The sequence below is a fragment of the Nakaseomyces glabratus genome, chromosome L (genome assembly GCF_010111755.1).
Source record: "Nakaseomyces glabratus chromosome L, complete sequence".
NCBI lineage: Eukaryota > Fungi > Ascomycota > Saccharomycetes > Saccharomycetales > Saccharomycetaceae > Nakaseomyces > Nakaseomyces glabratus.
In genome coordinates this window covers 808,472-834,212 of record NC_088962.1, presented here as the reverse complement: position 1 = coordinate 834,212, position 25,741 = coordinate 808,472, and the positions used below count along the sequence as shown (strand labels likewise).

Here is a 25,741-nt window from a genome sequence, read left to right as displayed (position 1 = left end):
AGATGGCTTGTTAGAGTATTGTTGAATTATGATACAAGGGACACTCAGATCTATCCACACCTCAGAAAGGCACGCACTAGTCTTTTTTTACATCAATTTTCTTTTTTCTTTTGTTCATTTATTTTCTAATGGATCGAGTATTCCATTTCACCAGAAAATCGCAGTAGTGTCTTGTGTCTTGTGTGTGTCTTGCAAGAAACATCTCGGCTGCCGAATGTAACTCTGCAGTGCGGCCCTCGGGTGTTTACACCTCTGTGGAGTTACACTATAGTACCCACCCCACCATCCACCGTATCCGGGGCGGGGTGGAGCACACTTATATTTTAAATGTGTTTGTTGAGTCTCAAATACCGTCCTCACAAGAACTGAAAACGCCAAACGGCTTGTCCACTGTAATCGACCTCGAACACAGAAACACCCGCACTAATCATTGCAGAAAATGAAAAACAAAAGAGCAAATCAAGGAAATTGCACTATCGTCTTCCTTCTCTTCCACAGACAACACGTAGCTGTATGCTTTTCTTTTAGGATTGGAAGCAGATAACATGCACACGGTGGCACTCGTAACACCCGTTAGCAACCTTGCCGGATTAGACTGGATAGACCAGCTATCACTTGAACGATAAATTGCTGATTTCGATTTTGTTGTTCACTGAAAAGTCCCCAACCACTTGCTCCCCCCCTCCACCAAAGTGGTAATCCCTTACAGTTGTAGTTAATCGAATGCTTTTGACGTATAACTAGCAATCGTTGCTACTGAACATACAGGACACATTTCGAGGTTAACTACCCTTGCTTTCTCTCCCCCCCCCCACAATACACTATACTCAGGACACAAGACATTGTAGCTACAGTATGTACTCCCTCCCCCCCTCCATTTCCTAACACCAATTGCTAAATGACGTACCTAGCACTCTTTGAGTATTTTATTTTCGCTTCTGAACAAGTGATCCTAAGCACTACCAAATTAAGTAGAGGAAAGTCCTGAATCAAAGGAAGCTCGTTTCTATTCTTAGTTATATTGTGCAAGCTCTCCAGAAAGTTAATCTTATAAACCAAACGAGGGCTGGGTTTCGGGGGAACTTGCGATATTGATTCAACAATTATACGGGTTTTGTTCATAAAATTGGATCAAAACCAAAATCCATAATTAAGAAATACGAATAAAGCCCTTCGAGACTGCTATATATAAGAACGCATAATGTACATGTATCAAAGATCAGCAAAATAGAAGGAAGGAAAGTTACTGCTATACTTTATTTAAAACAAACACACAAGCCTCATTTGCATTAAATCAAATAGATACCCTTATAAACAAAAAACAATTTTCACAACAATAGATCAGAACATGTACTTGACAGCACCAATGTATTCTCCAAGCGCTACTTCCACAATGAACATTCAGAAAGTTGTCTCCCAACTGAATGTTAATGAACAGAACAACATCTTACTGCCATCCCTGGCTACTTGTGGTACTCATCTCAAGTCAAACACTGATGATGACATGAAACTGCTTCTAAACAAGTTCGCATTCCACAACAGTAACTACTTCCTGCAGCCCACGATCCACACTTCTAACTCCAGCTCTGCATCAAGTACAGCGGTTTCTTCACCAGTGGTAGCACCAATGTTGCAAAACAGTTTGCCCTCACCCTCCCTCTCCCCACAACAGTTTAAACTAGACAGTGAATCTCCAAATAACATCGTCCCACCAAAAATTGTGGTAGAAGAAGCAGATCAAATTCAAGAGTCACCTAAACCTAAACGAGTGAAAAGACGTACGAAGAGTGCCTCTTCTATGAAGAAGGCGCCAATAAAAGTAGTGTTTGACTCATCGAATAGTCATAATATGTCTACTGAAGCTATTGTCAACGGCGTACCTTCGCCAGCAACCTCGCCGAAGCCCAAGAGAAAGAACAGCACAGGAACAATGTCTCGCTCTCCATTCAAAACTTTCAACGGATGCTTGAATGTCAATGGCAAACAGGACAAGAAAGTCCTACTGGGCCACATCAGCAAACCGAGCAACAAAGTTTACTCAAATAGATCATCTGTTATCAAGTTAAAGGATAACACTCAAAAGATAGAACAAAGGCGTAAGCATATATGCCAGATATGCTTGACTGGGTTTACTACCTCGGGTCACCTCTCGAGGCACGCCAAGATCCACACTGGTGAAAAATCACACGTATGCCCTCATGAGGGTTGTAACCAAAGCTTCAGCAGACACGACAATTGTCTACAACATTATAGAACTCATAGCAAGAAGAAGGAGCAATCACAATCTCCATAATACATTTGAGTACGCAGTATTTAATCTTCAATGGGAAACGAAAGTCACCTTCACGCATTCGAGATACGGAAATATATCTCGCAGGATTACATTATAATTCAACTAAATCATACATTCTTATAAATAAGTTACGTTTTATTTTTTATTTTTTTTTTTTGTGCTTCAGATAGATTCTACTATTTGTTTATAGAACTTCTTATAGATAAATTCTTTTGATTCTTGTACATTCTTATTGAAGTGTAGCTGAGTGTTGCTATTACTACTATCATCCAGTGACTCCATAGTCTCGCGAGCTCATCGCTTTTTAGAATTGAAATCGAAATTTTTCAGTTCGTTTGCAGTCATCTCATCGCAAGGAAATTATAGCTTTCAAGTTTCTATTTCAAATCTAGTCAAAAACAGTTGCAATATTGCAAATACATGGTCAATAAAACCTTTAGTAATATATAGGTGCGTATTGAAAATAGTTATATTTGTCATTACCGAAATTAATTATTGTCTAGCCTTTAGATTCAGTGATTTATCATCTATTAGGGAATGAATAAGCTCATACTAGGATCGGAAGAGGTTCCTCAAATATGTGAAAAATGTCTTGGAACCAGCAATACTAATGAAAACATCAGGATGAATGAAGTACCGAATGGTGCAGCGTGCAAAATCTGCACTTTGCCGTATACACTCTATCATTTCAAAAAATCTCATAGGTCCGCAGATATTATAAAAACTCTTATTTGCAAGAAGTGTGCAATACAGAGGAATGTCTGCCAATGTTGTATGCTTGATATGAAGCTGCATATATCTATTCAGCTGAGAGACAAACTCATGTCAATAGTTAGTGGAAAGGAAACGATTACTGAGGAAGCTAAAAACATAATGATGAAGAAGTTCATTGCAATGAAGGGAGGTAGTCTTGGGAGCGCTGACCTGACCAGGAATGTAGATAGCATTGAAGACATATTATTAAATCTACGAGAGAAGTTGGAAGGAAAGCCCCTGAATGATGAAAATGAGCCGATTTCCGCGCTTCAAAATAAGGAACTAGGTGACAATCCTCACTTAAAATCGGTGGATATACAGCCGTACTGGGATAAATTTCCTTTACAAGAAACATTTCCCAATGCAATACAAATTCCAAAAGGTAACGACAGCTTCAAATCATTTTTCATATATAATATCGATTCCTCTGTTCCAGAATGGAAAATATCGGATAAAATAACAGAATTGCTGGGGTCAGATAGCTGGAAGACGAAGGAATCTATACCAATAATTATAAATCATAAAGCTATGTGTGGTGCTTTTAGAATCGGCAATAATGAGCTGAGTGAAAAATTCTTGCAGACTATTAATAATAGTGATAACATGATACGCATTAACCGCAGTAATGGCTTAAGAAGAGGTATTCTTAAAGTAGACCATTTCCAGCTTTTTATTATCCCTTGGAAGCAAGGATTCTCTGTAGAATCTTTTGGTAGAACTCCAAATGAGAGTAAGAAAATAGCGTTTGCCTTAAGAGAAATTATAGTTGAGGAGATGGGCGGCTTTAAAGATAAGAATGATAGATGCAAGGCCAAGGAGAAACCCAAGAAGATAACTAAAAAATCAAAAAAACGTGTAAAAAGTATTAAAATTTGATAAAGTTTGTTATTTATATAATAGTATAAAATAAAATAAAGATACACAATAGTCCCATCCAATCTTATCCGGTGCAGTTATTAACATCCATGTAGAATGAAACCAAACCAAATCTTTACCAGTTAAGACGGCCTCGGAGCGAATTACTAATTGTTATAGATATGCAGAATTTCGTCAATCTCTCAAAAATAAAATATTAACGCCTTAATAAACCTTCCTAAACAAATGCCAATAAAAAAATGAAAAAAGATAAATGGAATCTTTCTAGCTATTGTCCTCAAAATTTACAACTGACAACCGTAAAAGACTGAGCCCAAGGTGAGATATTAAAGTGGTAAATATAGGCGTTCATTTTCATGGTGTAAACCACCCTTTAAAATGTTAAAAAAATAGAATTGTCTTGTCGCTATTATAATAAGATTTTTTCAGTGAACATGAAAGTAAAAGTAAAAGTAGTATTTTATCTCGTTATCTCTCTTTACTAATATCTGTCTGTTTTTCCAGTGGATAATAGTTAAAATAAATTTTAATGTACATGAATATTCGTAGCTTATATCCAACGGTTGTCTTCGTTTACTTCTGAAGGATTTCTTAAAAACTCAGGAATGTTGTTTGTCATGCCAGATTCGTTGGTAAATGTAAGCATGCTTTCTGAGTTATTGACAGATGGCACACCGACAAGCATATTGTCCATAGGGTTGTGAGCATATGCACTATTTATGATAGGATTATGGTTAGCCTGTATCATGCCTTGCATTGCTGGCGGATGTTGCAATATGGTGTGACCATCATAGGTAGATATTGTTTCTGGCCCACTCATTATATGTTCATGAGCCACTGGTTGTGGATTATATTGATTGAAAAAATACGTGCTATCGACAGACGGTTGTGGTTGGATATGTGGCAATGCAGCATACGGCCCCCCGAAACCTGGAGGGCTGATACTGCCACCTGCATTAGCAATACTATGTAGAGTTTCGCTGGTATGCGAGCTTGGAGCCATTTGACCGGACATACCTGCATTGTAAGCCATCAACCCGTGAGGTGCAGGGTGCATCTGTGGATGTAGTATATCTGAGCCAACATTAGTTGGTGGTGGAGGCAGAGGTGCGCTTGTAATTGTATCGTTAGTACTTATGTAGTCTAGTATCAATGAGTTGAGTATTTTCAAAGAGCTCTCGAGACCTTTCAAAACGTGTGGGACGTTTGAACCGCCAACGAACGCATCATTGACCTGCTTACCCTCAGAGAAATCTTCACATAGACACCACTGATTGGTATTATTGTTCTCGGGTTGGTTTAAGAAATAGACGGCAAATTTTGGAGGTTTGTTTACTTTCAGTTTCAATTCTGCTTGTTTGTTAGCCGGGTCGGTTCTATTGTTTATCTCTTCATCGGTCTTGTCAAAACTCAAAGAGCACGACGCCACAGTGTTGATTCTAAAAAAGATTCTGAAAAGAATTTTTGTGTTGTTAGCCATGGCGCTAAAGAAGTAGTTTATTTCGAAGTTCTTTTTGGATATCACAACCATTAGGTCGGTTGCATCGGACATGAGCTGGTTCATGGACACAGGCGAAAGGTTCGGCAAATCCTTGACCACAGGTAAGCTGTTCGCGGTCAGCGACCCACTCTTCATTCTGTTCCAGCTCCCCACGGTTATGGAGAACACGTCTATGAAATAGTAGTTGTTGTTGATGTTCAAGGGTAACTTGTCAAAGTATGGCGGACCGCTTGTATCCACCGTGGTAACATCTGTGGTCGCTGTCGTCCTCGTTGCGGTGCCTTGTGTCCTGGTCACACCAGCACCTGCACCGGGGCCTGCTGTCGCAGTCCCAGCACCAGCACCAGTACCGCTGACCACCCTACTTTCGCCATCATGCAACTTGGGCTTATCCCCATCCAGCTTCCCTTTCTTCCGGACCTTCGCACGCCTGTTCTGAAACCATATCCGCACATTCTTCTCCGGCATGCCCGTCAACTCACTGATCCTGTTTCGCTCTTGCAGGCTAGGGTTCGGGTTCAACTGGAACGAACTCTTAAGTATGTCCAGTGACTCCCCCTTAGCCCGCGTCCTCTTAGACTTAGTATGGCCATCCATCGTCTCACTCAGCCTTGCCCTGTTCCCCCCCTCCATTCCCATCCATTTAACTACAAAGTTGGCAACTTATTTATTTATTTTGGGAGGTCCGATCGTTGAATTAAAGGATTTCTTGGAACCCACCGTGGTAGGTTATCTGGAACTTTTCCATCTCTGCCGTACTTCCGCGGGGTTTATGAGATGGCCCGAATAGCCATCCCCCCCCCAAGCTTTGCCAGCTATGTAAATGATCAATGGCTATAGTTATCCCTCTTGCATTCATATAATCCCCTTCCCTCCTGAGAACTGCTTATCCTAGCATTATGTAACCCATTATGTAATTCCTAGTGCTGCACGGCCCTCACCCCACCGCTCTTGTGAAAGAAGCTTGCGGACAAAACGGATTGACAGTGCATTAAATAAATAGTTGACAGGCATTGCAATATTATGCTGGGGTATAGTAGACGTCTACAATAGGCAATGGAGAGCGAGCATGAGGTGCAGCAGCTGTACCGGGACATACAGAATGAGATTACGGTGCTGAAGACGCGGCTGAGCAAAGGCGGGGACGTGGCTGTGGCACAGGATGTGTATAAGCGGGCGGAGGCGCTGTTTCCCAAGGTGTCCAGTCTTAAGAACAACCGACTGTTTGCGCAGGACGCCAGGGTGGTTGCTGACTTGTCTGAGCTCACGCAGATATGCATACGGAACCTGGACTTTGACGATGAGTTCAGCCTGGTGAGCCTTGACGACGTGGTGCAGTACTCGAAGGCATATATGCTAAGGGACTACTTGCAATTGAGCGGAGTGGAGGTGAAGACCGAGAAGACATTTGACCTCAGTGCCGACTCTGATGGGACAGGCGGTGGGACAGTGGAAGGCGGCAACGACGCCGGCGGTGAAACATCAGATGCGGCACCACAGAGGCCTGAACACATCTCTGAGATGTTGCAGATTAACAAGAAGAGGAAAGTACTTCGACAGTATGACCAATATACACATTTCACGCAGTTCAACTGGTATAGGATGGGCACTCTGTTTAATAAAGTGAGTAAACTGCCTCCAACCACAGATCACTTGCTGGGTCCATTTGGTTTCGAGAGAAAGAAAAGAGTATTGAAGGAGAGAGCTGCTAGAGATGGGCTCGCCGAAAAATCGACCGCTGAGAACTTGAGTAAGGAGACACTAACCTCAGGGCAAGAGATAACTACCCCAGAACAAGTCCAGCGATGTTTTAAGATTCTAAAGAGAAAGAACGGCATGAACAGTATCAATCTATTCCAGTTTGTGCTGGACCCGAATTCTTATTCGAAGTCTGTGGAAAACCTGTTTTACACTAGCTTCTTACTCAAGGAAAACAAATTACAAATGACAGAGGGAAATGATGGAATGCCCGAGATAGCGATATACAAGCACTCTAAAGATCGCACTAACGATAACAACGATGGTCAGCGTGGAAGAGGTGACCACCAGAACCATATCATATTCCAGCTAGATATGCCTACATGGCAGAAACTTGTTGCCAAGCTTGGTATCAAAGAACCATTTCTGGATTATTGAAGAATATATATTTACACGATTACTCCCCTTACATACTCTAACGTAAACTTCCTGACTTATAGAAATCAAAATAATTGTATTAATAAACTTGTGTTGTTCGATAGTGTTGAATTTTACTACAATATTCTCTTCTTCCAACCAGAAACCGTTAAGAGCTCGTTCATTGGCCATTGGCGTATCGGTGTTATGGAATAATCACTAATTAGTCCTAACTTTTCATAAATTTCTATTCCTGCCCAGCCTATCATAATCGAATTATCGGTACAGAGATCATTTCTTGGATAGTAAAAGTTTTGGAACCTCGACGCTAATTCTCTTTCTAAGGTTTCTCTCAAGGTCGGATTGCCACTAACTCCACCAGAGCAAACAAAACCTGTTACGTTTTTTAATTTATCAGCATTTTTCTTCACTACATATTGTATCTTCGTTATCAGATGCTTGAAGACAGCATTTTGTATCTGAATTGACATACTCCTTAACTGGGCGTCAGTTAGATTATTGTAGTTTTGTATGTTGTCTTTTATAACTGAGACAAATGGGGAAAATGAAAATGCTTGTACATGGGCGTTATTAGGTCCATGCAACGGATTCGGAAGTTTCTCTAATATGCAATTGTGATCCACATCATTTTTATCTTCATTTATAAAGGCATCCATTTCTTTTGCAATCATATTTCCTTTGAATCCCAGTTCGCGGCCACATTTATCAAGAGAATCGCCGATGGCAATATCTAACGTATTGCAGAGTATCTCATGTTTGTCAATGCTCTCTGATAAAACCAGCATACTGTGGCCACCACTGACGAGTAAGCTAATAAAAGGGTACTCTGGTGCAGAACCATTGCTTGCCATTCTCGGTATAAGAAGATGCCCAAGCATATGGTGAACGCCAATGAGCGGCTTATTCAGGCCAACGGATAAACCTTTGGCAAATGTCAGTCCCGCCGATAGTGATCCTGTCATGCCTGGTCCTCTGGTAACACAAATCAGATCGATTGATGGGTTTTCTTTAGGAGAAGTACATTTGTGTGCAGTTAAAGCTTCTTGTACTAGTGAACCTATTTTCATCTGATGGTGTTCATGTGCCATAGTTGGGATAATACCACCATATTCTGAGCTGTTTAGTGTGCTCTTCAGATTAACCAACACCCTTGGTGGTTGAGTTTCTGCAAATCTATCCAGGATTGACACACAGGTATCATCGCATGAGGTTTCAATCGCAAGCACTTTGTAGAATCGGTTGATCCTTAATGGAAGACTTCTAGTTAGGTTTCCTGTTGATCTCCACGAAGTAGACAACATCATATAACCATTATTACTATGCAGAGGTCTTCTTTTGCGCTTTACAGATGGTAGTGTGACCTATTATATATATAATCATTATAAAAGTAATATCTGCCTATATGCAGCGAGGCTGCACTTTACGTGTGATAATAATGACATTTTCCACATATGATTAACATGTAAGTTGATCTCAAGTATTGAGTGATAGACTATACAAAAAGATAAATAGTTATATCAGCCATTTCAAAAACATAATGCATGGTCAATTCGACATTTTACGATACTAGTGTTGTTATTTTGTATATAAACGACTCTTGTTTATAGAACTTAATCGCGGATATCATTGTATCCATTTTTCATGAATAATAAGTTATGTTTATCTATAATATATATATATATATATTTATATGCATTCTAATGATTGAAATTGAACTGTATTACTCAGTTATTATTCAACATAGGAGTTGTTCTTGTCAAACTTGTAGCCCTTAAATTGAGACAAGTTTTCTCCTTTGTATGTTGTAGCACTTGATACTTCTACCAGAATATTATCGTCAATAACTGCTCCAGCGCTTCTCAACCACGAGGTCCCTAATTTTAAATATGCTGTGCGGCTTGTTTCTGGGTTATCATTTGCTGAACCAGGTCCGTTTTTCAATGGTGAGAACTCCTTACTTCTTTGCACTTCCAAGCAGCCAAATTTCTCCATTGGGATTGTTGGGAAAACATCGAAAATGAATTGTTCTAGTTTAATACCATTTGGTGTTTCAGGTTTTTCAAATTCACCTGTTTTATTGTTGTATATAGGAATCTTCTTCTTCGCAATGTGGTAGCTCATGTTGTCACACCAGTTATCTAGCTCTCTTTCAAGTAGATTAACAGAATAGTAGTGGTTAACAATGTTAGCTGCCCGTAATTTCAAAAGACCTTGATTGTCAGTAGCTTCAGCCAGTTCTTTGGATATTTCAGAATATTCGATGACACAAGGGCGTTTGTCTTTCGTAGCAATAAGACCAACAGATTCGTGCGCATCTCTCTTCCTGACAGCCTTGGTGGCAAGTTCAAACTTGTGTTCAATGGCATAGCCGATAAAAGTTGGGTCTGCAGCAAGAGATAGTACATTATCAACACAGTACATGTACAAGTGCTTAATACCTCTTTTATTAAAATCGTCGACCAGATTATTTTCCTTAATTGCTCTATAAAGACCACCGTTACCGTCTGGAGATTGTACCAAAGAAGTTGGGGATCCTAGTAGCAATTTTTCTCCCTTGAGGTCAAATGCAGGTAAAGTACCTTGATTAAAGAAAGTAATATCACCGTGATTCAAGCCAAAATAATTATTCTCTTTGAAGAATTGCTCCGTGGCATTCCTTGTAGGTTCGGATGTCATAATATACCATGGGATCTTACAATTCTTGCCAACTAGTTTCTGTAAGCGATATATTCTTTCAGCCTGTATTTGAAACAAAGATTTACCGGATGGCAAGCCAATGTCATAACAACCCTTAGGTGCAGAAGAACCTAGTCTCGTACCTTGGCCACCAGCCAGTAAAATCACTCCAACTTCACTTCTTTCTAGTGATTCTACACCTTTATTAAAATATCTGGTCTCAGCTTCTCGATTGTCGATGATAGATTCATAAGAACTGGATGGCAGTGGTTGAATATGTGATCCAGCCTTAGAGTTCTCCTCTGCCAATTGGATGGCCTTCTTACAATCACTAACAAGCTTCTCAGGACTAACACGGTTAGCTACCTTTTCCAAGTTATCAAGAAGCGTTTGCTGTTCATTCTTCTCTAACGATTCAAAATGTTCAAATAGCTGATCTTGGCCAGCAGTCTTGTATTGCTCGCATACACCCATCCTGTTTCGCTAAATTTCTCTTCAATTGGTTCAATCAGTACGAAGATCAAAAGTTACCCATCTGTTAGATGCCTGATTAAATAGTTTCAGTGTTGATTAATAGAGTGGTACATTAGCAGTCGGGCCCATCGCGTGGGAACGAATTTCTACTTTTTTGCAAAACCCACGACGCGTCAGCCTAGGTTTGAAGCTCATCGGATGGGCAAGAACATTTTGACACACCTGAGAAATACCGTTTTAAAGTTTGTTAGACCAATAAATTATCAGTTACTCTCCTTATCAGATGTGTAGATTTTAGTGCACCAGGTTTAAACTTATATTGAAATTTCTAAGATAGCTAAATAATAGACAGCCGGTGATCATAATGACAACTACACTGAAGAGGCCTGGTGATGAGGAACCACTGGATGGTGAAGTCCTATTGCATGAGAAGAAGATGAAAGTGCAGTCACAGGATCATAGTGCTGGTAGTGAGCCTGTTTCTACCATAGAGATTATACCCACACAAAACTTCACAAAATTTAAGCAGAAAGGCTACAAAGCAGCTGGTGCTGACAAAGAAGGGAAACAGATGGAGTCGATATTTGAAAGGGAATTATCGCTCATGGAGCATGAAGCTGCGCTTAAGGATGAAACGGATACTTCAAACTATAACAGAAAGCTGATCGCAGAAGATTTCAATCCGGAGACCCATGACATATCATTTCAACAAATCGAAGCCGAGCAAGCTACCATCAACGGATTCAAAGATGAGAACACATCTGCAGTAGTAAGATTATTTGGTGTTACGAGTGAAGGGCATTCCATATTGTGTAATGTAACAGGGTTCAAACATTACTTATATGTTCCAGCTCCAAACTCCGCTAATGCACAAGATCCACAGGAACTTCAGAAATTTATATCGTATGTTAATCAAATGTATGAAAATGCAATTGATTCGATCGAGGTGGTAAAGAGGCAATCGATATGGGGCTATTCAGGTGACACAATGCTTCCTTTTTGGAAAGTTTACACTACACATCCTTCTGCTACAAACAAATTGAGAACTGCGTTTGAAAAAGGGCACTTTAACTACAATTCGTGGTTCGCTAATGGTACAACAACTTACGATAACATAGCATATACTCTGAGATTAATGGTTGACTGTAAAATTGTAGGTATGTCCTGGGTCACTTTGCCAAAGGGCAAATACAATGTAGTTAGTGACAGCCAAAAAGTTTCTACCTGTCAACTAGAAGTTACAATAAACTACAGAAACCTAATATCACATCCAGCTGAAGGTGAATGGTCTCACACTGCACCTTTACGTATTTTGTCGTTTGATATTGAATGTGCGGGTAGACCCGGAATATTCCCAGAACCGGAGCACGACAGAGTTATTCAAATAGCAAATGTGGTGAATACTGTTGGGGAAAAGAAACCATTCATAAGAAATGTTTTTACACTAGATACATGTGCACCTATTACTGGTTCTCAGGTTTTTGATAATGAAACTGAAGAAGATTTATTGAGAAAATGGCGTGATTTCATTATTCAAGTTGATCCTGATGTTATCATTGGTTACAACACCACTAATTTTGATATACCATATCTATTGAATAGAGCAAAAGCACTTAAGATTGAGAATTTCCCATACTTCGGTAGATTAAAGAATGTCAAACAAGAAATCAAGGAATCTATCTTTTCTTCCAAAGCTTACGGTACCAGAGAAACTAAAAATGTTAATATAGATGGTAGATTGCAACTAGATTTGCTACAATTCGTTCAGAGAGAATATAAGTTGAGATCTTATACTTTGAATGCGGTTTCTGCTAATTTTTTGGGTGAACAAAAGGAGGATGTTCATCATAGTATTATTACCGATCTACAAAATGGAGATAGGGAAACAAGAAGAAGGCTGGCTGTTTACTGTTTGAAAGATGCATACCTACCTTTGAGATTGTTAGAAAAGCTAATGGCATTGGTGAATTATACGGAAATGGCCCGTGTCACTGGTATTCCATTTTCTTACTTGTTAGCTCGTGGTCAGCAAATTAAGGTTGTGTCTCAATTGTTCAGAAAATGTTTAGAAATTGATACAGTCATCCCTAACATGCATTCACATGGTAGTGATGAGCAATATGAAGGTGCAACTGTTATTGAACCTATCAGAGGATATTATGATGTTCCTATTGCAACACTGGATTTCAACTCTTTGTATCCAAGTATCATGATGGCGCATAACTTATGCTACACGACATTATGCAATAAAGCAACAGTTGATCGACTGAACTTAAAAAAGGAGGAAGATTATATCATAACACCGAATGGTGACTATTTTGTTACAACTAAAAAGAGACGTGGTATTTTACCTATAATTTTGGATGAACTGATTAGCGCTAGAAAGCGTGCAAAGAAAGATTTGAGAGATGAGACAGATCCTTTCAAAAGAGATGTTCTTAACGGTCGTCAATTGGCTTTGAAAATTTCTGCAAACTCCGTGTATGGTTTCACTGGTGCTACTGTCGGCAAACTTCCTTGTTTGGCTATCTCTTCCTCGGTTACTTCTTTTGGTCGTGTTATGATTATGGAAACAAAGAAGGCTGTTGAGGAGAAATATTCTATTAAGAATGGTGCCAAGCATGATGCAGTAGTTATTTATGGTGATACCGATTCAGTCATGGTTAAGTTTGGTACAACAGATCTGAAAGAAGCAATGGAACTGGGCGCAGAGGCCGCAGCATTTGTCTCAAAGCTTTTTAAACACCCCATCAATCTAGAATTTGAAAAGGCTTATTTCCCATACTTGTTAATTAATAAGAAAAGATATGCCGGACTGTATTGGACAAATCCAGATAAATATGATAAATTAGACCAAAAGGGTTTAGCTTCTGTTCGTCGTGATTCTTGTTCACTTGTATCTATCATCATGAATAAAGTTTTGAAAAAGATTTTAATTGATAGAGATGTTGATTCGGCATTGGGCTTTGTAAAAGCCACTATTGATGATATTCTTCAAAACAGAGTAGATATTTCTAAACTAATCATTTCAAAGACTCTGGCACCAAATTACACAAATCCACAACCACATGCCGTTTTAGCAGAGAGAATGAAAAAAAGAGATGGCTCTGGTCCTAATATTGGTGATCGTGTGGATTATGTCATCACTGGTGGTGGTGATAAGCTTTATAATAGAGCTGAGGATCCATTATATGTACTAGAACATAATATTCAAATTGATTCTAGGTATTATTTGACAAACCAACTTCAGAACCCAATCATTAGTATAGTGGCGCCTATTATTGGTGATAAGCAGGCCACTTCGATGTTCACTATCAAATCGATTAAAATTAATACAGGAAATACCAAGGGCGGGTTGATGGGCTTCATCAAAAAGGTTGAAGCATGTAAAGGGTGTAGAAGTCCTTTGAAAAAGGGAGAAGGTCCATTATGTTCTAATTGTAAGTCAAGATCAAGTGAACTTTATATTAAGGCCTTATATGAAGTACGGGAATTGGAAGAGAAATATGCAAGACTCTGGACCGAATGTCAAAGATGTGCAGGCACCTTACACAATGAAGTGCTATGTTCAAACAAAAATTGTGATACTTTCTACATGAGAGTCAAAGTTAAGAAAGAGCTTCAAGAAAAGGTTGAACAACTAAGTAAGTGGTAATGCTAAAAATAACCTGCCTGATGTCAGATATACCATATCTACGTTTATATAGTCTTATGATAAAAATGTTCTAGTCATTAGATGGCATTATAACTCTATAAAAGTTTACGTAACTAGTGAAGTGAAGAGAGTTCTGAGTATGTTTTCGGCATTCGATTCTCATCAATTTGTAATCTCTTCAGATTGTGTGAGACATCCAGATGAGATACTGAATCTAACCAAGGATGTGCAGCTGCGGCATCGACGTCGTACCTATTTTCTGGGTCCAGAACAAGTAAGTTTGAAATCAAATGAAGGGCTGCATCATCAATTTCATCCCAGTAAGGGGAGTAAAAAGCATATTTCGCGCTCATAATTTGTTCTTTTAGTGAAGGGGGGCCTAATTGATCACTAAATGGTGGGAAGCCGCATAAGCAAACATACAGGATTACCCCGGCACTCCATAAATCAACCTTAGAAGTGTAACCTTTTTTTACTAGGACTTCTGGAGCAACATATGATGGTGTACCACATAAAGTATTGGTGAATTGCATTTCACCAGTAAATTTGGCTAAACCAAAATCAGCTATCTTAACCTGAATGTCAATTTCGTCCTCATCCCATGGTCCTAATTGTCTTTCATCTGGAGATTGGCGTCTTCTTATGTTCAAAAGAATATTCTCTGGTTTTATATCTCTGTGAATGATATTTTGACTGTGTAGGTATTTTAGACCTGTTAAAATCTGTTTGAATATAGCTTTCGATTCTTCCTGTGGTAGGCTGGTTTTCTTGACTATTCTATCAAATAGTTCACCATCATCGATCTTTTCCAAGACCAAATATTTTTGAATCTGAGTTTTGCTAATGGGCTCTACGAAACTGTCTAATAGATTGACTATATTGGGGTGATGGATTTTCATTAGTATAGTAGTTTCCTCTCTAAACTGTTTATTTTTCTTTTGATCATCATTCTGCTGAGGGTGAAATATCTTTACCGCCACTGTTTCCCCTGTAGTTTTGTTTTTGGCTTCTTTTACAATTGCATAATGCCCTGAGCCTAAATCCTTGCCTAGCAAGTATTTATCAAAAAATGACAGGGGTTTTAACTTTGCGAATTTTCGCACCTGAGATTGACTACTAGTAAAACTAAATTGCGGTTTCTTAAATATTGAACTCTCATCTTTCCTATTTTCATCACTTATATCAGAAGCCTTGTCTTCCTCATTTAAGTCTTCGAATGTGGTTGATGCATATTTGAACAAAAAGGAACATCTTTTGCCAAACACAACTCTATCACCGTTCTTCAAAACATAGTCTCTTTTGATAAGTTTATTGCCGTTGATATACGTTCCGTTTCTGCTCTTGTCCACTATATTTATCAGTTTCCTCTCAGAGTTATCTAGCTTCATGCTAACAATATACATTTCACAATGAACTGTCGAGATATCAGGCTCCTGTAGAACTATGTCACAGGATCGACTCCTACCAACAGAAGTAACTGACTTATCTTTAATTTCATAGCTTTGTTCCTTTCCAGGGATCAGACTGACCATGGTGGCAACTACATCATACACCCTTTCTCCAGTGGCATCTTTTAACCGCTTCGAATTCTCCTCATTTTCGACTGAGTTATTCCTCTTTATAGTCAGGCTCATAGGTATTGTGTTAGATATATTAGCTGATTCAAGGTGCTCCCAATGTCAATACGTCCTCTTTTAAGTGTTTTTAGGTAATATACTTCTCCGAACGCTTACTTCCCGCAAATATCAATTCAGTTCTGGGTTTTATATATAAGATGGTTGCAAAATATATCCGATTTTATTAGTGGATCAAAGTCCAGTTACTATCGATGAGATAGTTTATTACTTTCTATGAGCCACTGTCTTGCCAACTTTACTGAAATTTCATGAAAAAATAATGAAAATTGGTGTTGTTTACATGTGGACGCGTAAACATTGGTTGGAAGATGTAAATAAACAGATAAAAGCAGGATATAATGCAAGTTGAACTGAAACAGCACAGGGAAGTGGGCTCGCAGGTTTGCTTGTCATGAAGAAGTGTGGTATATTCAAGGTTTAAACTTTTATATAGTAATATATATTGCTTTTTTGCAGCATCTATGCGAGAGATTGAGGAATGGCTAGGAGATAAAATATTTCAGTTCTTTTCTTCTAGCTCGTAGATGACTGTGTTATCAGCGACTGGGTCGTATTCCTTGAATAGAAATTGGGAGAACTTCTTCAAGTTATTTAGACCTCTGATTTCACCGGCACATAGAGGCATTTTGACAACATGGAAATCCTCGTACAACTCATCAATCTGGTCAAGGTACTTCTTTTGCATTTTCCATCTCGATTGACATCTCTTACAGTTATGTTCTTGGTCGAACTCCGCAAATAACAATTGGTTTACAATGATGGAGTTAACATCCATGTCATAGGAGATAAGTTCCTGGATTAATCTTTCAGTTTCGTAAAGGGATAAAAATTCACTGATACAGACACAGACAAAAGTGGTTAGGTCTGGGTCGGTGAATTGCTCTTTAATGGTTTCAACATTGGCTTTCAGCTCATTTAGTTTGCCAGCAATGTCAACGTTACCTGAACCCATCATGGAGTTCAACATAGGGCCTAGTCTACCAGTGATCTCGCTAAACTTGTCCAGTAGTTTCGATAGAGTTGTTGGCAATTGCAAAAATCTCAGTGTGTGACCAGTTGGAGCCGTGTCGAAGATAACAGTGTCGAAACTTTCACCGTCACCTTGTTCTTGCTTCTTAATGTGTTTCATAACTTCCATAAATGATAGAGCTTCGTCAATACCTGGGATAGAACCAGTCAAGTCGGCTAGAGCGCCACCTTGTAGCAGTCCTCCCAAGTCGTCGTTACCGTTTTCGCCTGCGCTGGAGACAGCCATGTCGTTCATGTCCTTCAATGCAGCAGAAGGATCAATCTCCATACAGGACAAGTTGTCCATACCGGTGACTTTCCTGGCATCCTTGTCGAACTTCTCTCCGAAGGCATCACTCAGGTTATGCGCAGGGTCAGTAGAAATCAACAGAAACTTCTTGTGTGGTTGAGCAAGAGCCATCTGAATGGCGATCGAACAAGAAGACGTCGTCTTACCAACACCACCTTTACCACCAACGAAAATCCATTTGTGAGTAGAAGAAGTAATCAGAGACTTCAAATTTGGTTCAACAGTCAAATCCATTATATCCTTTGTAGTAATTCAAGTACGATTTCGTCGCTCTATCTTATAAATGGTAAAACAATTACTTTGCTAGCTTCAAATTATAGTGGAAGCAGTCGAATTCAATTTTATTTATCAATTCATTGTGATATAGCTTCGATTTTGTAAACGGTTGTGTTCGAACTTTTTTGTCACTAGAAGAAAGAGCCGAGTTTTGTCAAAAAGTTGAGAAACCAGTGAAATCAAGATAAATAAGAGCAAAATACTAGAGGTCTGGAGGTCTGAAGGTATGGCTATAAGTAGGAATTGAAATTCATTGTAACAAAATTAAGCAATTGAGGGATATGTCTGATACAGAAGAAGATAAGAGGGCTAAGCAGTTGGAAGAGGCTAGGAAGAGGGTTGAGGAGTTAAAGAATAAGAAGAACAAGAAGAAGAACAAGAAGAAGAAGAATAAGGACAAAGAAGGAGATGACAAAGCAGCTGCTGTAGAAGCTAATGATAGCGCAAACGAAATTACAGAGGCGACAGAGACTGCTGACAGCACGGAAGCTTTAGAAGTTCCTGATTCCAAAGAAGCCACCCCTGCAGAGGAAGTTAAACAGACCGAAGATGAGGAAATAGAAACTAAAGATGATGATCTTCAAGAAGAATCTGTTGTGGCTGATACTAAAGAGGAATCAATTCCGACAGAAGAAGCTAAAGTTGTGGATGAAGCCCAAAAGACTATTGAAGACGTAGAAGAGCTGACAAGAGAAGTTGAAACAAAACTGCAAGGTGATATTAACGAAAAAAAGGCGGCTGAAGAGGAATACACTGATAAGAAAGAAGAACCAAAGGCTCAAGATGGTCTAGATGACATGTTTGGTAATGATGATAATAGTAACGATTTCATTTCGACTATAAATAAGGAAAAGGAAGCCGATGAGATATCAGAATTGAAGAAAGAGATAGAAAAGCTTATCGCTGAGAACAAGACTTTGAAGTTTGCCAATATAGATCATGAAACTGTAATTGAGGAATTGCAAGAGGAAAATGCCAAATATAAAGAAATGTTGGAACTGACTCAAAACGATCTTCAGCAGGTAAAGAACGAACTTCTACAAACACAAGTTAAACTCAATGAAGTCTCGCAAAATAACAATAAGCCGGTCAATGCCTCACCAACTTTACAATTTGCAAAATTCAATTCAAACTCTGAGACAAGTAATTATGCGCCTTCTAACTCAACAGGACAGACACCAAAACTTAATACATATGGAATTGCTCAAACACAAACAGTGGATAGGGCAATGTTGCAGAAATGGAGGAACTGGAATATAGATATGACGACATGGAGAAGCATTGGGTCCGGACCTATAGTAGAATTTTGATCTATTTCCGTAAGGAGTTAAGCACAGATGACTCTTAAGGGCTAATAATAGCATATCAGTTTGTTAGAATTTATTTTGCCATATATATGTATTCTTAATAGTCATTTATTGTATTTTCTTCTCGATAATTTATGCCTTATATATAGTACTATTTTGTACAATGCCGACTGGTATGCGTGAGGTTATCAAATTGAAAATGATCAGTTTGGAATAAAATAGGAATCTCACTCAAAATTTGAAAACCCCATTACTTTTTTGATCGTGTCATCATCATTATTATCATTATTACTAATATTGGTTTTATTGTTCCTCTTCTTCTTTCTCCTTGAAGTGTCATCTTCATTGGGTATTGCAACGACTCTATTAGCCTTCACAAATGATCGTATTTTCTCCTTATACAATAAGTTGAACTCTTCAATTGGAATATCATCGTTATCTCTGGTCTCTGTAATTAATGGCTCTTCAAATAAAGCCTCAAACTTCAATTCGTGACTCTTGTGGTTCAAATGGTCAACGTACTGTAAACTATCTTTTAGCGTTATATTACATAACTCGCAATAGAATCCGTATTGTTGACCTTTTTTGAATGATGACACGTTTGTAGCTAATACACGTTTATTAAGGCCTGACATAGATCGCTTCAGAAGCATGTCATAGTTTGTATATTTCTTCTTCAATTGTTCCAATTGGACATCGGAAAGAGTATCTTTTAGACTTTGTAGGTGCGATAGTTCAGGGACAGTATCATACTCATCTCGGTCCCATGTTCTCCTACCAAAATTTGACATTGCTTGAGAACTATCTAATGAAGAATTTAGTTTTTATTTGGCATATTAGTTACTAGTGTTTTCTATAATTGTTAGTCACTATATATAACGCCCTGTTTTTTACATAAAAAATTTCAAAGAAATTAGCATACAATGGTGATTTTACTCAAGAAAGGAATAAATTAAATGGCAATGTTATGGGATAAGAAATGAGTGCATTAGTATATCTAAATAATAGTATTTAAAATATGTGAAGATTTTATTGGAGAGTATTTCATTTTAGGTGTCTCACCTCTGCTCAATAAAGGACGCTCGCTTTGTCGAAAAGTTGATCAACAACCTTATTTAGTTGGCCAACTAATTCTAAAGCGGAATCATATGTTGCATCCTGGTGTGGAGTGTCATATATATATAGCCAACCATTACCTTGGTCTAAGACACCGGAAAATACCTTATCTAGAATCATTTGAGATAGTTTCCCTTCTACATGTTGGGCATCCAGTCCTATCATCTTGGAAATATGAGCGATTTCAACACATTCAAATGGTTCGATTATTTTACACAGGTTGGATTCCAGTAACGTATCGTATAAAGCATTGAAATGAGATCTGGTCAATTCGTCGCTCATCAACTCCGTTCTATATTGCTTTAGCGCTGTATTAAATTCGTGCAAAGACCTGTTGTTGTATGCTTCTGCAACAGCACGCATAGCATCGATACCTCTTGACTGGTATGTCTCTTTTGTGTACTTGGCATTTAAAATACTCTTTACATCGTCTATTAGATTGAGCATGATCTTTGATAGTAACATGTATTTTAGCACCTGGCAGGCTTTGTCGTAGGAGTTGCTTGTGGAGAGGTTGTGGAAACTCTCAAAACTTTCAAAGAAGTAGGAGTATGCGGTTTTATAGTCCTTATCTTCACAGTGCAGGATACCACTCATCAGATCCAGCTCAGCAACAGTAACAGTTGGGCAGTAAATTGAGTTGGCAGCTGTCCTCGAAGCAGTCAGAGCCGCTTTAGATTTCGCCAAGTTCCTCAGTTTATGATAAACTTTGCTTTCCAACAGGTGTACATCAACAAGGGAAGGCTTGTCATCCAATTTCTTGAATTCTCTCAATAAGTTTTCAATCAACGCTAGGGAATCCTTGTATTCTTTTGTCTCGTAATGTAAAGTAGCCAACTTGATCTCCAAAGAGTGCTTCAAGAAAACCCTCTTCTCTCTCTTGGCAAAGTCAATGCTTTGCTTACAAACGTATATCTGGTCCTCTAAGGAATTAGGAACTAGACTAAACTTCTCGATCAGGGTCTTCAACACTTTTGCAGTCTTGGACTTAGCAAACTGCATCATATACTCCGTCGAATGTGGTATGAATTCCCTTAGCTTGGCCTTGTCGCCTTGTTCAACGTACATATCGCCCATCGCAAGGATAGCCTTCTCACGCTCATCCTTCTTCTTCTCATCCATAGGAACCTCCTGGTTCAATATACCCAGGTAAACCTGCTCTGCTTCTGCATACTGCTTCTGTTCCACAAGCTCCTTGGCTCTCTCCAGTGATATCATCGCAAAAAAAGTTATAGTGTGTTGACCAATCTCTATAGCTTCTGCCTAAACTACGAATTGATACCAATACGTATCTACCGCCTAGTAATACCCTTTGCAAGCACCAACAACTACTCTTTATAACTGCATTAATGGCGCTCTTAGTAGCCCTCAGTCCCTCCCAAAGGGCGAGCTCACTGAAAAGTGAAAGTGGCAAAGTTACCTTATACGTGACGTACATCGTTACATGGGATATCCTACTGGCTGAGGGGGCCGTGAATCGGCGCTTAAAGTCTGAATAAAACTTGTTTTCATTTATTTCTTGGGTCGTTGGAATGGTTAACGTTAGTCTAGGAAGATCATACAACTATGTTCAGTAGAATGTGGCTTTCTTTGTGTGGTGTGTGCCGTCGCTTTTTGTTAGGTCTAGGATCCGAGTTTATTTCTTTTGCCCGACGCATACAGTAACCCTGGTCAGGCAAGGAGCAACCTACTTGTCTGATCTCTAGACAAGAAAGATGCGACGGTTTAGTTGTATTTTGGCGGGTAATCTTGTGGTGCTCACGAATGCTTTTGGGTTGTATGCAAACGCTGTGCCGGAGGGGTCCATTTCCCATATATTTGCATACAGACACAGTTGATCATGTATGTGGTGTCTGGGTTCTCACGTTACTTGGCTTTTTATTTTAATGCTTTCTCTTCGTGGAGTGTTTCATCACATGACGTGTTCTAACTAGGCCAGACATTTGACATGTGATTAACGAGGTGATGACCTGCATTCTCTTGCTGTCGGTGCTGCTCAGTGGGAAAAAGTGTCGCAAGACAACGCCAAAAATATTTGCAAATTGGGAAACGAGAAAGAGAGCGAGAGAGAGAGACTTGCGTTTTTTGCTTCAAATAGAGGGAAAGTCGGTTAAAAGGGCCTCCAAAGTAGAGATTGGTTCTCTCTAAGTTAAATATACCGACGACAAATCATATTACCGTTCTGCCAATTCAGTCAAAGAGGACGTTTTAGTTGTTCTGCCTTATCAATTGAGATAAAACCTTTCCCGGTTTCTGTTTTCTCTATTTCCTCGAAAGACTACTGATACTCAAAAAGATACTGATACTAGATACTCCAGGTATTTTTTGGCATTGAATTGAGCTCTGGTATAGCTTTATAAGGTTAAACTGAGCGAATTATTATAAAAAAATACACATAAAGAACCAATGTCGGACAAAAAAGCGGAGAAACAGCTCCAACCTGTGAGCACAGCGGATTCTCTTCTCTGCATGGATGTTGACCCTGTGCCCGAAGTAAAGATTAACAAAGGCCCTTTGAGACCATACATTGACTTCGAAGGTGACTATGATACCGCTAAATTACGTACGGTTAAGACACTGAAGGAAAAATTAATGGTTGCTATTTTACTAATCATAACCGCCTTTGTCAGGCTTTATAAGTTGTCATGGCCAAGCAGTGTTGTATTTGATGAAGTCCATTTTGGTGGATTTGCATCTAAGTATATTAAAGGTGACTTCTTCATGGATGTGCATCCACCTCTGGCGAAGATGTTGTTTGCTGGTGTAGGTGCATTGGCAGGTTACACCGGTGATTTCAGCTTCAAGCCAATTGGTGAAGAATATCCAGATACTGTTCCATTTTACACCATGAGATTATTCTCCGCCTCTCTTGGTGTTTTTACAGTCTTGATGCTTTACTTAACTTTGCGTGCCTCTGGTGTCAGATTGGGTGTAGCTTATTTGTTTGCTTTGGTTTTTGCATTTGAAAACTCATTTGTAACTATCTCACGTTACATCCTATTGGATGCACCATTGATTTGTTTCATTGCTGCAGCTGTGTATTCATACAAGAAATCTGAATTATACCCAACTAACTCATTTAGGGCTTTGAAATCATTGTTAGCAACCGGTATTGCTCTGGGTTTGGCCAGTTCCTCAAAATGGGTTGGTCTATTCACAGTTGCTTGGGTTGGTCTTCTATGCGTTTGGAAGTTGTGGTTTATGATCGGAGATTTGAATAAGTCACCATGTACAATTGTCAAGGCTGCGATTGGTAAATTAGTCCTTCTATTAGGTGTTCCAATCTTGTTATACGTTGCTTTCTTCTATGTTCATTTCCAAGCCCTTATCCATGATGGCTCTGGTTCTAGTTTCTTCCCATCTGAGTTCAGAGCTACATTAGAAGGTAATCAAATTCCAAGCGATGTAGTTTATGATGTAGGCGTTGGTTCAATTGTAACATTGAAACACTTGAGCACTGAGGGTGGTTATCTACATTCTCATAGTCATGCGTACCCAACTGGATCTGAACAACAGCAAATCACTCTATATCCATTCTTGGATGATAACAACAAGTGGGTCATTGAAAGAAGTCATCTTCCAGGTGCTAGTTTGAAAGATTTTATTGGTTTGAAGAATGGTGAATCTATTTCCCTGCTGCATTTGGCTACTGGGGTAAGATTACACTCTCATGATCACAAGCCACCAGTATCTGAAAGTGCTGACTGGCAAAAGGAAGTTTCGGGTTATGGTTACCTTGGTTTCACTGGTGATATCAATGATCACTGGACTATCGAGATTGACCAAAGTTCTTCTAAGCCTGGTATTGCCCAACATGAAGTTAGAGCTATTGACACCAAATTCAAGTTGAGACACGCCACTGGCTGTTATTTGTTCTCTCACGAAGTTAAGCTTCCAAAGTGGGGTTTTGATCAACAGGAAGTTACTTGTGCCACTCAAGGTAAGCCTGAATTGCTTCTGTGGTACATTGAAGGAAGTGAAAACCCACAATTGCCTGAAAATACCCCTCGTATTTCATACAAGCCAATGAACTTCATTGAAAAGTTCATTGAAAATCACAAGAAGATGTGGAAGATTAATAAAGGTCTAACTGGTACTCATTACTATGAATCCCTTGCTTATGAATGGCCTTTGATGAGACGTGGTATTGGTTACTGGGGTGAGCATCACAGAAAGATTTACCTTTTAGGTAATGCTGTTACATGGTGGGCTGTTAGTGCTTTCATATTGGTATACGCTGCTATTCTTGCATTCGAAGCTGGATCATTCTTGGTCGGAAAACCAATTCTACAAGATAAGAATGTTATTAACTTCCATGTTCAGGTATTACACTATTTGCTGGGTTTTGCAATTCATTACGTACCATTCTTCTTGATGGGTCGTCAATTGTTCTTGCACCATTACCTTCCAGCTTATTACTTTGGTATCTTAGCTTTGGCACATGCATTTGATATCATTATCACTTTTGTTTGCAAAAACAGAAAACAGGCTGCTTATGCACTATTAATTCTATTTACTGCTGCTTCCATCTACTTTTTCCATGCTCATTCTCCAATTGCTTACGGTACTGACTGGACAAAGGATGTCTGTAGAAACTCAAGATGGGTATCTACTTGGGATTACGACTGTGAAAACTATTTCAATGACTTGAGTGAATATGCTAACTACACTTACGTTCCAAAGATCACCACTGATGAAGCTACGACAGATGTCCAGAATGTTGTACCTGCTGCAGAACCAGAACAGCAGGAAAAGAAGGCTGTTGTCTCTGATGTCAACGGTGCTGCATCACCTCACAAACGTGAAAAAGTAGAAAAGAATGAAGCTGAAAGAATGCTAGATGATCTAAGTAATAAAAAGTTTTTGGATGGGAATGGTAATGAGTTGTCTCCGGAACAAGTTAAGAAACTGTTGGAAAAAGAAGGCATTGAAAACTTAAAAATCGAAAAGGAAGTCAATCATGTTCGCAAACGCGTAGCTTAGTTGAACTACAGCAATCATAAATACCTTTATTTACTAAGATTCATAACTTATTGCTGGTATTACTTGTAAAACTTTGTATTATCAGCATGTAACGCTCAGTATATACATACATAATTATACGAATAGAAGATTTGTTTCACTAAACAAACTAGAAGGCCTCTGTCATTCAGGTAATATAGTAAAATAGTCAAATTCAAGTCTAATCCTAAAGTAGATTTGATTGCATCCAATTGTGACATGCTAAGGAGCTTTCTATTAATGATTGACATGGCAATCCTCAAGAAAATGAGATTTTCCAAAAAATATTCAATTCGTTCTCGAGAGGACAATCTTTTCATGTCACTCATTGTATTCCAAGTACAAACAAAATGCTTTCGCACATGAAGACAACTTTGACAAAACTGGTAGCTGGAACCTGGTGAGCTGCATTCAGGGTTCTCTGCCAGTGCCAAAGTGATTAACTGAACTCTCTTGAGCTGAAATAGGTAATCTGTCGAATTGTAAACGCTTGCATTCTCATATATTACAGATATCGAATTCAATTGTCCATCACCCAAAGAAGCCATCTTCACGATTCTGATTCATTAGCGTATCAGCAGAAGCAACTTGACCGAATATTGAATATCTTTAGTGTTTGTCTAGAAATAGAATTCTTTTAGATTTGCACTGAGTGTTTCCAAGAGGTTTTTATTGTTTTTCGACTTAAGTTTGGCACTGAGATTCAATTGTATTCTACT

The 25,741-nt window shown here is 39.0% G+C and overlaps 14 protein-coding genes across 14 annotated transcripts; 6 read left to right on the top strand and 8 right to left on the bottom strand.

Moving 5' to 3' along the window:
* Positions 1-1,348: 1,348 nt before the first annotated feature.
* Positions 1,349-2,293, top strand: GVI51_L07359 (uncharacterized protein; the record flags this gene model as incomplete). Its single annotated transcript, XM_449103.1, has 1 exon — positions 1,349-2,293. One exon carries the CDS (start codon positions 1,349-1,351, stop codon positions 2,291-2,293), a length of 945 nt encoding a protein of 314 aa, XP_449103.1.
* Positions 2,294-2,830: 537 nt separating this feature from the next.
* Positions 2,831-3,925, top strand: ECM2 (Pre-mRNA-splicing factor ECM2; the record flags this gene model as incomplete). The annotated part of the gene is made up of 1 exon (XM_449102.1): positions 2,831-3,925. The coding sequence occupies one exon, from the start codon at positions 2,831-2,833 to the stop codon at positions 3,923-3,925; it is 1,095 nt and encodes a 364-aa protein (XP_449102.1).
* A 550-nt stretch (positions 3,926-4,475) lies between these two features.
* Positions 4,476-6,023, bottom strand: PHO2 (Pho2p; the record flags this gene model as incomplete). The annotated part of the gene is made up of 1 exon (XM_449101.1): positions 4,476-6,023. One exon carries the CDS (start codon positions 6,021-6,023, stop codon positions 4,476-4,478), a length of 1,548 nt encoding a protein of 515 aa, XP_449101.1.
* Positions 6,024-6,482: 459 nt separating this feature from the next.
* On the top strand, positions 6,483-7,562 carry NSE4 (Smc5-Smc6 complex subunit NSE4; the record flags this gene model as incomplete). The annotated part of the gene is made up of 1 exon (XM_449100.1): positions 6,483-7,562. One exon carries the CDS (start codon positions 6,483-6,485, stop codon positions 7,560-7,562), a length of 1,080 nt encoding a protein of 359 aa, XP_449100.1.
* A 116-nt stretch (positions 7,563-7,678) lies between these two features.
* QRI7 (putative N(6)-L-threonylcarbamoyladenine synthase) lies at positions 7,679-8,866 on the bottom strand (the record flags this gene model as incomplete). Its single annotated transcript, XM_449099.1, has 1 exon — positions 7,679-8,866. The coding sequence occupies one exon, from the start codon at positions 8,864-8,866 to the stop codon at positions 7,679-7,681; it is 1,188 nt and encodes a 395-aa protein (XP_449099.1).
* Positions 8,867-9,293: 427 nt separating this feature from the next.
* On the bottom strand, positions 9,294-10,712 carry QRI1 (UDP-N-acetylglucosamine diphosphorylase; the record flags this gene model as incomplete). Its single annotated transcript, XM_449098.1, has 1 exon — positions 9,294-10,712. The coding sequence occupies one exon, from the start codon at positions 10,710-10,712 to the stop codon at positions 9,294-9,296; it is 1,419 nt and encodes a 472-aa protein (XP_449098.1).
* A 364-nt stretch (positions 10,713-11,076) lies between these two features.
* POL3 (DNA-directed DNA polymerase delta POL3) lies at positions 11,077-14,367 on the top strand (the record flags this gene model as incomplete). The annotated part of the gene is made up of 1 exon (XM_449097.1): positions 11,077-14,367. One exon carries the CDS (start codon positions 11,077-11,079, stop codon positions 14,365-14,367), a length of 3,291 nt encoding a protein of 1,096 aa, XP_449097.1.
* A 113-nt stretch (positions 14,368-14,480) lies between these two features.
* DUN1 (serine/threonine protein kinase DUN1) lies at positions 14,481-16,001 on the bottom strand (the record flags this gene model as incomplete). The annotated part of the gene is made up of 1 exon (XM_449096.1): positions 14,481-16,001. One exon carries the CDS (start codon positions 15,999-16,001, stop codon positions 14,481-14,483), a length of 1,521 nt encoding a protein of 506 aa, XP_449096.1.
* Positions 16,002-16,503: 502 nt separating this feature from the next.
* Positions 16,504-17,556, bottom strand: GET3 (guanine nucleotide exchange factor GET3; the record flags this gene model as incomplete). Its single annotated transcript, XM_449095.1, has 1 exon — positions 16,504-17,556. The coding sequence occupies one exon, from the start codon at positions 17,554-17,556 to the stop codon at positions 16,504-16,506; it is 1,053 nt and encodes a 350-aa protein (XP_449095.1).
* A 323-nt stretch (positions 17,557-17,879) lies between these two features.
* On the top strand, positions 17,880-18,908 carry BUG1 (Bug1p; the record flags this gene model as incomplete). Its single annotated transcript, XM_449094.1, has 1 exon — positions 17,880-18,908. The coding sequence occupies one exon, from the start codon at positions 17,880-17,882 to the stop codon at positions 18,906-18,908; it is 1,029 nt and encodes a 342-aa protein (XP_449094.1).
* Positions 18,909-19,132: 224 nt separating this feature from the next.
* On the bottom strand, positions 19,133-19,696 carry SNU23 (U4/U6-U5 snRNP complex subunit SNU23; the record flags this gene model as incomplete). Its single annotated transcript, XM_449093.1, has 1 exon — positions 19,133-19,696. The coding sequence occupies one exon, from the start codon at positions 19,694-19,696 to the stop codon at positions 19,133-19,135; it is 564 nt and encodes a 187-aa protein (XP_449093.1).
* A 277-nt stretch (positions 19,697-19,973) lies between these two features.
* Positions 19,974-21,239, bottom strand: RPN6 (proteasome regulatory particle lid subunit RPN6; the record flags this gene model as incomplete). Its single annotated transcript, XM_449092.1, has 1 exon — positions 19,974-21,239. One exon carries the CDS (start codon positions 21,237-21,239, stop codon positions 19,974-19,976), a length of 1,266 nt encoding a protein of 421 aa, XP_449092.1.
* Positions 21,240-22,427: 1,188 nt separating this feature from the next.
* Positions 22,428-25,004, top strand: GVI51_L07095 (uncharacterized protein; the record flags this gene model as incomplete). The annotated part of the gene is made up of 1 exon (XM_449091.1): positions 22,428-25,004. The coding sequence occupies one exon, from the start codon at positions 22,428-22,430 to the stop codon at positions 25,002-25,004; it is 2,577 nt and encodes an 858-aa protein (XP_449091.1).
* A 95-nt stretch (positions 25,005-25,099) lies between these two features.
* On the bottom strand, positions 25,100-25,570 carry GVI51_L07073 (uncharacterized protein; the record flags this gene model as incomplete). The annotated part of the gene is made up of 1 exon (XM_449090.1): positions 25,100-25,570. One exon carries the CDS (start codon positions 25,568-25,570, stop codon positions 25,100-25,102), a length of 471 nt encoding a protein of 156 aa, XP_449090.1.
* Between the last annotated feature and the right edge of the window lie 171 nt (positions 25,571-25,741).